Source organism: Euprymna scolopes, chromosome 30 (genome assembly GCF_053919585.1).
Source record: "Euprymna scolopes isolate OS-2025 chromosome 30, ASM5391958v1, whole genome shotgun sequence".
In the NCBI taxonomy this organism is placed as follows: domain Eukaryota; kingdom Metazoa; phylum Mollusca; class Cephalopoda; order Sepiida; family Sepiolidae; genus Euprymna; species Euprymna scolopes.
Window position 1 is genome coordinate 42,848,347 of NC_136511.1, and position 14,664 is coordinate 42,863,010.

The 14,664-nt window shown below is 34.1% G+C and overlaps 1 protein-coding gene across 2 annotated transcripts in view; it reads left to right on the forward strand.

Annotated features, from left to right (window-relative positions):
- LOC145254773 (DNA repair-scaffolding protein-like) overlaps positions 1–14,664 on the forward strand; it is a 99,091-nt gene that overhangs the window by 73,765 nt on the left and 10,662 nt on the right. For both annotated transcript variants that reach the window (XM_080113546.1, XM_080113545.1), the window contains 4 exons: positions 1,102–1,281; positions 3,439–3,541; positions 6,346–6,460; positions 12,497–12,547. In XM_080113546.1, the coding sequence (XP_079969672.1) occupies positions 1,102–1,281; positions 3,439–3,541; positions 6,346–6,460; positions 12,497–12,547 (449 nt within the window). The remainder of the gene's footprint in view (positions 1–1,101; positions 1,282–3,438; positions 3,542–6,345; positions 6,461–12,496; positions 12,548–14,664) is intronic.

Sequence of the window (14,664 nt, forward strand, 5' to 3'; positions counted from 1 at the left end):
AAAATAATCAAATTTATCCTGAACACTCTACATACCAAATTTAATTTGATGAAATTTTTACTTTTTACTGTTTTTTTTTTCACCCCAAACAAAGCACAAAGCTACATAGTCATAAGCGGTTACTATTTGAGACCAGATTTGCGGGGATACTATTTAAGGAGTAGGGAAGCAAGATGGTTGTTTACATTACACTTGAATTTCTGCATGTCAGTACTGTCAGAGAAGCAGGAGCCCAGGAGGGAATTCCAAAATGCATCAGAGTGAAGGAAAAAAACTATGCGAATAGAAAGTTTTACAGCATCTAGGATCTCTACAGTATAGGGGTGGGATTTTGCTGCTTATTGGGTTTGTCGAGGGTATTGTCGTCAAGGTGGTACTAGTGTTTTGAATTTGTCAGAGCATTTGCCATTAAAATACTTGTAAAACAGACAACGATGCCACATTTCGTGATGGGACGGAGATTAGAGTTCAGTTGCTGGTGCAGGACCTATCAGGTTGGCGAATCTATGAACAAGAGACTAGTGGCAGATGCACCAGCCCAGATGTGGCAACAATACTCCATACATGGGTGAAAATGTAGAGATACAGGTGTGAGTAGCCTTCTAGCACAGTAGAGAGAGCCCACCTTCCTCACAACGGCCTTGGCAATTATCTCATTGTATTTGTTTCAATTCATATTGTCTGTGAATGTTAACCCTTGGAGCTTGAGAGAAGTACTTTTAGGCTGTTTATCATTAACCATGAGAATCCGTGGTTGAGAAAGTTTCTCGTAATTATTAAAGGAAATAAGCTAAGTCTTTGCAGCATTGAAGGTTACCAACCATTTACGTGCACTACATTAATATTTTACATAAGAAAATAAAAGAGAAAAGAAAGAAGTCATAATTTTTATATTGTAAATATTATCCCTCTATCAGTAATATTATGAAATACAAGTAAATTTGTGCATTTGATCACTTAATTTCCAACAAATCAAATATAGATGATATTTTGCCTCTCATATTTTTAAGAAAACAAATTTTGGCTTATAGATATGGTTGTTCGATGTTCTGAATGAATTTCATGCTGACTTAGTAATTATAAAAATTTTCTTTCTTTCAGATGCAGTTGCATTTGCTGATGGCTACACCAGAATTTGGCATTGGCCCCCTCCTCTCAACATACGTTCTCAAATTGCTCCGTCTGTCAGTGAAGACTTTGTTCAGCAATGCCGTGACTTGTCTTTTTCTCTTCAGAGTTTGCAAGAAAATTCACAGATTAATTCTTTGTTTAAAGTTCAAGGTAAAGAAGTTCAATATTCTACTTTTCCAGACTAAATTGATTTCTAGATGTTGTTAGATTTTTAAAGCGAATTAGATTTGAATTAAATTTAAAATTGAATCTTAAATTTTACCAGATTTTTAAAGCGAATTAGATTTGAATTAAATTAAAAATTTATTTCAAGATTTTACCAGATTTTTTAAAGCAAATTAGATTTAAATTCAGTTAAAAACTGATTTTATAAAAAAAATAGTTTGATTTAAATTTGAACTGAATTTGCGAATTATTAAATTTATTTATTTTTAAAAATAATCTGAGCTTCATATGATTTTCATTAGTGAATTATTAAATTTACTTCTAGATTTTACTTAAAAATGATAAAGTGATTTAGCTTTGAAATTGAGTTATAGAAATTTTCATTTCATTCTGATTAAAGAAGGTCTGGTGCTTCCATGTTGTAAATTTATGACACATAACTTAATCCATATAAAAATGAAACAACTAATTCTTAGAATCTTTTTGAAACATGAACATTGATACTTAATCGATTGGTAAGTCAAAGAAATTTAAAAAATTTAATCGGAAAACATTTTAAAGTTGAATGGAATTTGATCATCTGAAAAGTCAACAACATGATTTGTAAGATAAATTGAAATAGAAAAATCAAACATTTTTTGTAAGAATTCAACATTTTTTTATTGATAATGTGAAAATTTGATTCATATTATGTGGATTGTTCAGACTACTGCCCTCATTTTGTGAAATGGTTGAATAGTCAGGGAATTGTTAATAGTTCATTATTCACCATACTATTTAAATTTTCCAGAAATTGTAAATTCCTAATTTCTAAGATGTAATAGATATAAAAATCAAAGTGAACCTGCTTAATAAATTGTTCTTTTTAACTAATAATAAATAAAAAGTAACAGCAGTAAATTAAACGAATCATCCATCTTATAATTTTGCATCAAATTTGATCTAGAATGGAAAAGTGATTAAAATTAGAATGACAAAAAAATGATTAAAATTAGAATGAAAAAAAAATGATTAAAATTAGAATTGAAAAAAAAATGATTACAATTAGAATTGAAAAAAAATGATTAAAATTAGAATTGAAAAAAAATGATTAAAATTAGAATTGAAAAAAAATGATTACAATTAGAATGTAAAAATAATTAAAATTAGAATGAAAAAATGATTAAAATTAGAATGTAAAAAAAAATGATTAAAATGAGAATGAAAAAAAAAAATGATTAAAATTAGAACGAAAAAAGATTAAAATTAGAATTAAAAAAAATGTTTAAAATTAGAATTAAAAAAAAAATGATTAAAATTAGAATAAAAAAATGATTAAAATGAGAATAAAAAAAATGATTAAAATGAGAATGAAAAAAAATGATTAAAATTAGAATGAAAAAAAATGATTAAAATGAGAATGAAAAAAAATGATTAAAATGAGAATGAAAAAAAATGATTAAAATGAGAATGAAAAAAAATGATTAAAATGAGAATGAAAAAAAATGATTAAAATGAGAATGAAAAAAAATGATTAAAATTAGAATGAAAAAAGTGATTAAAATTAGAATGAAAAAATGTTTAATTCTAAAAACAAGTAACTTATTTTATATTTTGTAATTTTTGAGACAATTTATAATTTGTATTATTGGGATTCTTCGAATTACTGTTCTTATCACAACTTTTAGACCAATGTAAGCTAAACCTCCTTTAGGTCTATCTTGTTGAACTCGGAAATTTTGTCTTAAACTCGGATATCAGTACAGAATTTTGAACAGAACCCTTTATTTAATCCATGGAGGTAGCATGCTCTCATTCTATCAGCTGTGACTGCATAGTAGTCCTAAGTAATCAGCAATTGTATTTTGAATGCCACCCGCACTGAGGATTGAACCTTCAGCCTCCAGAAGAGTGTAACTTACAACTGAAGTCACCGAGAACTTTATCCACTATGCCACAAATCCTTGCGCAAGATGAGAACAGTACTCTGAAGAATCCAAATAATACAAATAAATTTTTCTACATTTAAGAAAGTTTTAATTTTCAAACCATTTTTCCCAAATTCTTGACCTGTTTTTCTTTTTTTATCTTTTGTGTTTTAAAAATCCCAAATTTTTTCAAAATTCTCTAAATGCTTTCTAATCTTTCCTGTTTCTTTGAAAGGTGTAATTTACAGCGTGGACCATAAAACAGCAGTCACCTGGGAAACTTGTCCTCATTGTGATGAGGAACGATTGGCTGTTAGACAAGATGCGAAGGAAGAACGGTAAGTCAAATACAAAAACAATTCTCATATTTTCTTCATTTTTTTTTCAATTGTTTGAATCAAACCGATTCTTATTGAATAATTCTAGAAAAAGAATGTAATCCAATTAATTTTTAAGAGTGTTACAAATTTAGGCTTGCTATTATTTATTCGAATGCATTAATAAAACATGCTCTGATGAACTTTTAGCACATGCCTCCATGACGTACCTACCCCTGACCAACCTGATGAGCAGCAAAACCTCACCCCTTCACTGTTAAAGTTTTTAGATGCTGGAAAGCTTTCTATCCGAATAGTTTCTTTCCTTGGACTGCTAGACCTTAGAATGCCCTCTTTCTGCTTTCCTGACTGTATTGACATGCATAAGTTTAAATGTAATCTTAACAGAGATCTCACTGCTCAACTCCCCACAATTCCCTGTTAGACCTGATCCCAAATAGTAACCCCTTATGTCTGAGTGGCAGTACGTCTTGACTGAAGTTAAAATGTGTAAAAAGATTTTTTTATTACAATTCTGAGATTATATTAAAAAGAATAAAATTGAAACCTAATTTTGGTAAAAACCACTATTTGCTTGTGCCTGAAGTATTGTTGCCGCATTCATGCTGGTGCACCAACCATTCGCCTCTCCCTATTGGTCATGGTGCAAATAAGAATTTTCAGTTTAATAGGTCCCGCAGTGTCTGTCAAGCTTCAGCCCCTGTTGCATCACTGCAGTGTTGCATCCCTGTACTTATTTTACAATTACTTCTACGAAATGTGCTCTTATGAACTTACTGTACTGATATCCTCTCAGTGAAAATATTCCAATTAACCCGACGTATAGCAAAATCCCACCTCTTTATGACTGAGACTTAAATTAGTAATGCATAATTTTTAAAGACTATTTGGTTCTTGTCTAGAATTCCCCCTTATGAAAAAAAAAAAATCTGTATGATATACATACTCGTAACAAAATAAAAATATCATATTCCAAAAATTATGTAAATTGATCCAGTTGTTTTATTTTTAAATAAGAAAATGAAATTTTATAAATAATCAAAGAATAAATATCTTGGCCGCCATTTTGAAAACAATCTGAAGAAACAAAAAGAGATAACTCAACAATAATTCAAACCTGTGAAATTTATATTGTAATGCCTATGATACGGTACATACATCATACAGGTTTTTCTTTATTTTTGTTTTTATATGTAGGAGGAATTCTGAACAAGATCCAACTTTTCTTTGAATTGTTTTCTACTGTTTAAACATTTTTCTGCTGAATCACAAAATACAAAGATGGCAGCCATTGTTCTTTGATTTGATAAATCATTGTTCAAATAATTCGTTTTCAGCTGTTCATTGTATTATTATTATTATTATTATTATTATGTTGTTGTTGTTGAGCAGCAGCAGCAGCATCATTCAATAATTTTGAATGAATCAGATGATTATTGTTGGCATTTGTTTCCCCAGTATATTTCTTATCAGAATTCTTTCTAGAAAGACATTGGGTAATTATAGGATGTACTATGTGACGGTTACCAAAATCCCTAAGTTAAAATGTTTCTGTGGAATGAACTGGGTTTGAACTTTGCACACCCAGCTTCTTAGTCCATGTCATAAACCACTGATACTGCTGAGCATGCCTTTTAGTCCTCTGATGTTAAATTGTAGTTTATATTTGATCTGCCACATATATGAAGTTATAATACCAACCCAAACCCTATTCTGCATAAAGTTATCACCCAAACCCAAGCCCTAACCTGTATGAAGATATCACAAAAACTCAAACCCTACCCTGTATGAAGATATCACTCTAACCCAAATCCTAACCTGTATGAAGTTATAACCCTAATATAAATGAAGTTATCACCCAAACCCTAATCTATATGAAGTTATCACCCAAACCCTAATCTATATGAAGTTATCACCCAAACCCTAATCTATATGAAGTTATCACCCAAACCCTAATATATATGAAGTTATCACCCAAACCCTAATCTATATGAAGTTATCACCCAAACCCTTATCTATATGAAGTTATCACCCAAACCCTAATCTATATGAAGTTATCACCCAAACCCTAATCTATATGAAGTTATCACCCAAACCCTAATCTATATGAAGTTATCACCCAAACCCTAATCTATATGAAGTTATCACCCAAACCCTAATCTATATGAAGTTATCACCCAAACCCTAATCTATATGAAGTTATCACCCAAACCCTAATCTATATGAAGTTATCACCCAAACCCTAATCTATATGAATTTATCACCCAAACCCTAATCTATATGAAGTTATCACCCAAACCCTAATCTATATGAAGTTATCACCCAAACCCTAATCTATATGAAGTTATCACCCAAACCCTAATCTATATGAAGTTATCACCCAAACCCTAATCTATATGAAGTTATACAATTTGTATGGCTGATCATTTCAGAAAAACTTTGTATTTATAGGTAAAATAGGTATTGCATTTTGGCATTAAAGATCTCCAAAAGGGTTCATATCAGAATTACAGAGTTGGAAAGTATCCGATGCAACTCCAACTCCTAAAATTCCAAAATATCTGAGTTTGACTTTTTATTTTAAAAATATTCAAACTCTGTTTGAATTTTTGAAAATTAAAATATTCAAATTTAACGTTTATCATTCTCATGACTCCGACTCCTTCGCAATCTCCTAACTCTGCAATCCTGGTTGATATGTCATAAAACACACAAACCAAACGAATCAATGAATCCTTTCAGAATTTTCTTTATTTTATTTTTATCTTAATAAGATCGATATTTTTCCTTCCTTTTTTGGTCAGGCATTTGGTGTGCTTAGATTGTGATGTCCAACTGGAAGAATCGGTTACGCACATAAATTTGGAGGTTATCATACGATGTCTTTCCTTACCTGGCCATTGCGAAGTTCGAGTTAGTGTAAGTATAAAATACGAGACGATTATTATGCAAAGTTGTTTTTTCCCTTTTCATAGGACAGAGAGAAGGGATTGTACAATGGTCACCAATGTAGAGTATGGTAATGTGAGTTCAAATTCTGATGGATTTATTATGTTCACTTTTGCAGAAAGGGATGAACGACCCCATTTCACACTTGCTATTTTACTACTACTGCTAGTAATAAGTTCTTGGGTTTTAAAAACTATATACTTGTTATAGCCCTGTTAAAGGATTACAAAGAAAAATGAAGTAACAACATATATTGCAAAGCATACAACAGATGGGTTGTTCGCTGTAGTCGAACGACCTAGATTGGTCCACAGGATATTGACTGACACCTTACGGCTTAGTCTTCAGGTATTTATAGATTGGAATAGTCTATTAGTAGGTAACATAGGTTAATTCTGCAACAATACTGTACATACGAACAATCTTTAACCCAATGCAAATTACCACCTCGATTACACAGAATAAAAACTCGATTAAACCTAGAACCCCATCTTCCAACGTAGACCCTCTACTACCAGGTCTCCTTCTCCAACATCAGGGGTCTACGTTCCAACATTCCAGAGGTTGAAACCCAATTACAGGAGACGAAACCGAACATATTATTTCTAAGTGAAACTGGAATAGGGCCGACCACTCCCCTAGGTGAGTTCATAATTAACGGATACTCTAACTTAACAGCTAAATCTGACCCCCAAGATCGCCATGAGCATGGAATATGTGCCTACATTAAGGATGGCTTCCCGTGTGGCAGGGATATCTCTAGAGAAGATCCTAATTTACCCTATATGTGCTTCAGGGTTGCACTTGCTAACACCACTGCATTTATATTTGCCCTCTATCGGCCCCACAACAGTGGAGTTACTATCTTTAAGAGCATATCTGAGAAAATAGACCACATACTGTCTGCACATCCCTTGGCTAACATCCACATCTGTGGTGACTTCAACGTCCATAACGTGGAATGGCTGACCCATTCAAATAAGACAGACGATGAGGGGAGGTTTTGTCATGATTTTGCCATTGCTTATGACCTCACTCAGATTGTTCGCGAACCCACCCATGTGCCCGATACACCCGGTCAATATGCAAGCCTCCTAGACCTTTTTCTCTCAACTTCCCCTGAGCTATGTTCATGTTCCGTTCATTCTCCTCTAGGATCCTCTGACCACTCTGTCGTATCAGTTAAGATAAAAATGAAATGTAATAAGTCCCCAGACGTACCCCTCCACCGTACTGTATACCGATACTCTATGGCTGACTGGAATAGCTTCCGTACATTCATATCTGATTTACCTCTGCACTCCATGTTTAAAAAGGAAGTGTCCTCTATAGTATCAGATCTGACCGAATGGTTAATTATAGGCATAGACCAATTCATACCATCTAAAAAATTCCAACAAAAACCTAACAGCCAGCCATGGTTCTCCCCAGAATGTGCTGCTGCTATCGCGCACAGAAATCACTTTTTCCATAGCTACCAACGTAATAGATGCACTGAGACTAAAGCTGCTTTCAGGACTGCCAGCAACCACTGTAAAAGAGTAATAAAAAATGCAAGAGAGCTATATTCCCAGTCTGTTAAATCCAAGGTAGCTGATCAGCGGCTTGGTTCCCACCAGTTTTGGCAAATAACAAATAGGATCCTGAACAGAAGTGTGCGTTCTATCCCAACCATTATCAATGGACCAGAAGTCATCTCGTCAGCGTCAGACAAGGCCAAACTATTTGCAAAGAACTTTGCAGCTAATTCTACCCTATGCGACGAAGGCCATCAACTCCCCATATTTCCTCCTATAACACAGAACAAGCTAGGTAACATTAAAATATCCGTGCATGAGGTCGCCAAGCTAATCAAGAACCTAGATTCCAGTAAAGCAACTGGCCCTGATGGCATCCCAATTATAGTGTTAAAAAAGCTTCAACCAGAACTCGCTCCGATACTTACGAAACTATTTAAGCGCTGCCTTAAGGAGAAGTGCTTTACGACTCCCTGGAAGACCTCATCAGTTTGCCCTGTATTTAAGAACTCAGGTGATAAGTCATCTCCCTCTCAGTACAGACCAATAAGTCTCCTATATGTTATGAGTAAGTTGCTGGAATCCATATTAAATAGAGAAATAGTCAACCACCTCAGCAGGAACAACCTTCTTAGTGACACACAATATAGTTTCCGCTCTGCAAGATCTACCGCAGATGTGCTAACGGTTATATCTCACAGGATTAGTGAATCTCTTGACAAAGGCTTCCTTTCTAGGGCAATTGCTCTTGACATATCAAAGGCCTTCGACAAGGTATGGCATAAGATTTCCAGCTACAGTATAACTGGAAATGTTTTCTCAATCATTAAATCATTTCTCTCCGATAGGCTCATAAGAGTAGTCGTAGATGGACAAAAATTGGAGGCCTGCAATATAAATGCTGGAGTTCCTCAGGGGTCAATCCTGGGCCCAACTCTCTTCCTGATCTATATCAATGACCTCCCTAAACACATACTTAAATCATTCGTTGACATCTATGTTGATGACACGACTATCTACGGCAACACATCAAAGGCTGTAAATGGCAAAGTTCTCTCTGATTCTCTCTCCTCTGATCTCGAGCGCGTGATTCAGTGAGTGAAGACGTGGCTGGTTACCTTTAATGCATCCAAAACCAAACTCCTATCCTTACATCATCAACGCTCTGGTCCCCATCTGGCATCAATTGTGATGGATGGCTCTCGTCTGGGTGAGGCCCCGTGTTTTGACAAGCTTTTGGGTTTGACCTTTACTTCTGATCTGAAATGGAACACGTACATGAAGTCTGTTGCCAAGGTCGCTGGAAAGATGGTGGGATCCTTCTACCGCTCCAGAAGATATCTCACTACTGATGCAATTCTCTATCTATATAAAAGCCAAGTACGTCCAAGGATTGAATACTGTTGCCATATCTGGGCAGAAGCTGCTAAAAACAGCCTATCCTGCCTTGACAGAGTACAAAATAGACTTCGTGGCTTAGTGGGGGGTGTCCTTTTCTCTACCTTGCAACCTCTCTCCCACAGAAGAGACGTTGCGAGCCTATCCTTGTTTTATCGTTATTTCCATGGCAGGTGCTCGTCTGAACTCCAATCTCTGGTCCCCCCTCGCCAATCTTTCACGAAAAACACCCGTCTAGCTGAATTCACTGTAAAAAATTTCCCCCACTCTTTATCTGTGCCTAAATCAAAATGTGGATTCCATGAACAAAGCTTCTTTCTTAGAACTGCACACCTGTGGAACTCTGTTCCGTCTGTCTGCTTCCCACCTGACTACAACTTGGATGTCTTCAAGTCCAACGTTAACAAATTCCTAATGAACCGCCCCCTTAAGTAAACACTTCATCAAATCTCCACACTAACGTAATATACTTGCAATAACCCTTATCCCTGAGTGGCTTCCGGGCCTTAATAAGTGGTGATCACTGTTTTAAAAAAAAAAAAGAAATGGGATTTTTCTTTCTTTAAATTCTTTCTTACCTATGTGTCAACATGTGTGTGTCCTTTTTGCCTAACTTGTGTTTTATTTTTTATGTGGTTTTTAAATTTTCTACCTACTTTTTTTTATTTGCACGACTCCAGTTTTGATATCCATCAAATCTTTTTTAATAATTTCTATTTTCTGCCAGTCTTCCATTAACTTTTGTAGGGTTAGGTTTTATTCATTTTACAATTTTGTCAGGACACATCCCCTAATTTCTGCATCTTGGCCAAAAGTCAATCCTTGTGCAAATACTAATCATTTAAAATTGTCTGCAAGTTTGAATTTCTTCCAATGTTTATTTACCATGGCTGCATATGTTGCGAAATCATCTTTGTCATTCTTCTGCAAATTCAAGCATGACCAACGCTTATGGAATAAAAAGACTTTTAGGTTAAATAGTTCTGTAAGAAGTCCCACCATCTCAGCGAAAGGCAATTCCGATGTTTTACGTGGTAAAATAAAATCCACAAACTTGTTGTGCTCGGCTGTCTCTAGTTTCTGTAATTGTAAACTAACCTTTTTCTTGTCCGACCACTGTCGTCGATACTAAAAAGATTTTGTTGGAATTTTTGCAAAGAGCAAATAAAAAGAATGGGAGAGATTGGAATCAGAGGGATGGCTGAGAAGATGCAACGTAATAATGAAATATTAAGGAAAATCCTTGAATGCGGAGACTAACACGCACGAGCTACATGCACAAGCCAGACATGCAGAAACTGCTACACAAAGAACCATCACATAGAATCATGAAAACTGAAACTGTATAATTGAAAGTTTACCTCTTCCGGCCCCTGCTTTCCTCCCACTTTATTTTATTTATTTTTTTGTGTCGCCATAAACTGTATAATTGAAAGTTTACCTCTTCCAGCCCCTGCTTTCCTCCCACTTTATTTTATTTATTTTTTTGTGTCGCCATAAACTGTATAATTGAAAGTTTACCTCTTCCGGCCCCTGCTTTCCTCCCACTTTATTTTATTTATTTTTTTGTGTCGCCATAAACTGTATAATTGAAAGTTTACCTCTTCCAGCCCCTGCTTTCCTCCCACTTTATTTTATTTATTTTTTTGTGTCGCCATAAACTGTATAATTGAAAGTTTACCTCTTCCGGCCCCTGCTTTCCTCCCACTTTATTTTATTTATTTTTTTGTGTTGCCATAAACTGTATAATTGAAAGTTTACCTCTTCTGGCCCCTGCTTTCCTCCCACTTTATTTTATTTATTTTTTTGTGTAGCCATAAACTGTATAATTGAAAGTTTACCTCTTCCGGCCCCTGCTTTCCTCCCACTTTATTTTATTTATTTTTTTTGTGTCGCCATAAACTGAAGCCATACCAGATAATCAAGGAATGTCAAGGAGAATGGAAAGACCGAGGAGAGAAAGCACTAGCCAGATCTTTGCTGGATAAGTGTTGAATATGGCTGCTATGCTTGGACAACGATGAGCATATAAGTCTAAAAATATAATGCTATTTTTTTTATTTATTGTTCATGTGGTGAACGGGTCAGTGAGCGAATGACGAGTGCACGAAATAAATCTTTCCAATTCATTAACCAGCCACTACCTTGCGATTTCAATTCAAACCAGTTATTACTCATTTTGAGGTTGTGCACCAAGTGATTATCAGTGATTGTTCACTGACAATAACAAGTGGTGTTCCCTGGAACCTGAATGACAACAAGTCTCTCCAGATTTCCAGCATTCCTCAGCCATTTACCTGTAATGAAGCGGTGCGCTCTTATGGTAACATAACACGTATGAGCGCATCTGAAAAAATCAGCTGTAGGATAGTTGGCTAGCGAAAATATTAGCAGCAGCAGCTGTCTTAGCACATATGCAAATCAAGCAAGTGTGCACCTGCTGGCATCATGGGAAGAAGAAAGAGAGAAAAAGAAAAAAGAATAGCACGTGGTTGAGTAAGAGAAGCAACGTGCGCGCCGGAGAAAATGGAAATGTGAAGTCGAAGGCAAGAAAGTGCTGGTTAAGGCAAACGTCAGGTGGCGGGGACAGAGACTTTTAAAAAGCACATGTTATATGCCACAGTGTTGTAAAACACGTGTGTAGAAAGACTTTTGAAAGATAATGAAATGCATTGTTTTGGAAGAACCACGAATAAATGCATTTTAGTTGCAATTCTAAAAAAAGATTTTATTTCTTTCCTTTTATATTTGTTTGTTCCTTTGCGATGGTACCAGACAATGTGTGGGTCTGAGAGGTTTGAAACATAACATAGTTAAAAAGTAACGGCAATGTTAAATACCATTACTTTCTTTCTGGCACTGATTATTAGTCTTCTCTCAAATTTTGCTTGCAATAAACCTCCTTCTAGCTTCCATTACTTTTCACACTCTTCCAGTGGAGGTCTGATTGGTGCTTTTATTAACATTTTCGCCCTTTGTGGCTATTTTGTGTGATACCAACTGTAAGTTGTGCATGTGTGTATAATTTACTACTACTACTACTGCTACTACAGTAATAGGATCTAAAAATGCTTTCTTTTTATGGTTGCAGCTGTTGCAGTCAACAATTGAATCTCTATTACCAACAGGAAATCATGAAGAGGTGAGTTATGCAAAAATTTGTTGTAACTTTTGGATCTTATCCAGGATTTCCCCTATTTTAAAAAACAAAAATAAAGAAAATTTTGTATGATGTGCATACTCATGACAAAACAAAAATATCATAAATTGATCAAGTAGTTTTAATTTTATAAAGAAAATCATTTTAAAGTGATTAATGGGAATTTGTAGGCATTACAGCATAAATCTTGCAAGTTTGAATTATTGTTAAGTTACTCCCCTTTGTTTCTTGAATTTTTTTTCAAAATGGCAGGTGAGACAGTCACTCCTGATACTCATAAAATTTGATTTTCTTATTTAAAAATAAAAGTACTTGATTAATTTACGTGAATTTGTGTGAATTTTCTTTTCTTTGCATTAATATTAGTTGCTGCTTCATTATAATAGCAAAATTATTCAAAATATTGAATTTCAAGTGAAACCAATGATATCTACTTGTCATGTTGCAGTAATGAACATATCCAAAAATTATGAAAAACGATTAGGTAGAAAATTAATGAAAATAGTTTTTGAAGACAATCAGCAAACATTGAGTTTTGCTAAAAAAAAACCTTGAAGAGTTCAAATCGTAACAAGGACATTAATTATTTTGTGAAAACTTGGAAAATCTTAGGCCAAGTTAGCCAAAAAAACAACCAAACCAAACCAAACACAGTGAATAAATATTATCAACTGAAAAGCGAATGAGACGTTTTATATGAGTATTCTTAAATCCAAGAAAAAAAAATCTACTCTTCAAATTCTTTTAAGGTTATGTGTTGATATGTGTGTCCTTTTTCCCTAACTTGTGTTTTATTTTTTACGTGTTTTTTAAATTGTTTGTCTGCTTTTTTAGACTAGCAGGTGGAGTGGGGGTGTTCAGTGTTGCCCGGCCGTAAAAGATGGTTAAATATGATATTTTAATTCATGAAGTCAATTAAAAAAAGACAAACAAACAAACAAAAATGTGTTATTAAAAGAAAAAAAAATGCTGTAGGTTGACGCGCATAAGAAAGTTGAGAATTTTAAAAGATAGGAGACAGAAAAAAGAAAAAAAAATGCCGCATGGTGGAAGTGAACTTGCAAAAGTCAGGTTCGTAAGCGAATACTCTATCGATTGAACCAAGCTAAATCAATGTTGCAAATTTAGCTTTTTAAAACAAAACAATGAATCGACCGTTTGCGCATGCACAATTAATAAACAGCATCAAAACCAAGATTTTTACTTGACTCCCCCTCTTCAAATAAAACAAAATTTCTGCATGAAATAATTGACGTTTTTTTTTAAATTTTTCGATATTATGTGTTTGAGAGATCGCTTTTTTCTAATGCTACCACGTTCATGCTGGTTCAAAAGTTTTCAATGGACATACAAACACACACAAATGACTGAGATTTATATAATAGATTATTTTTAGTTGCAACTAATTTGCATGTTTGGACACCAACTTACTTCGATAAAACAGCAGATTGAAAGGAAGTAGTTTGCTTTTTGAAAGAGTAGAAAAAATTTTGCTGATGCTAGTAATATACATTATGATACAGAATTCCCCCTATATTAAAAAAAAGAAAAATCTGTATGATGTACATACTCGTAGTGAAATGAAAAGACCATATTCCAAAAATCATGTTAAGTAGTTTTATTTTTAAAGAATCAAATTTTCTGAGTATTCGAGAAGTGACTGTCTCGCCCACCATTTTGGCAAATTATCCAAAAAACAAGGGAGATAATTCAACAGTAATTAAAAACTTGAGATTTATGTTGTAATGCCTATGAATTACCATTAGTGGCTTATAAATTTATTCTTATTAGAATGAAAATCAGTGGTATATATGCTCTGAAGGCAGAAATACATCTTCATTGAGCTTATTTTTTGTAACAATTTCGACTATATTTTAAGTAATATAAATTTATCTATATATATATATATAAAAGCGAAAATGTGTGTATGTGTGTACGTTCGCTTTTTGTGTATGTCTGTAAAAGGCTTTTTTCGCTGGACTTCTCGGTCGGCCCCGTTCTTCTTAAAACTTTTTATATCACGTCTAAATAATAATATCTAAAAGTTAACAACGAGAGTCGCCTGCCTATTTAATTTGCTCGACTTTGAAAAGATAAAT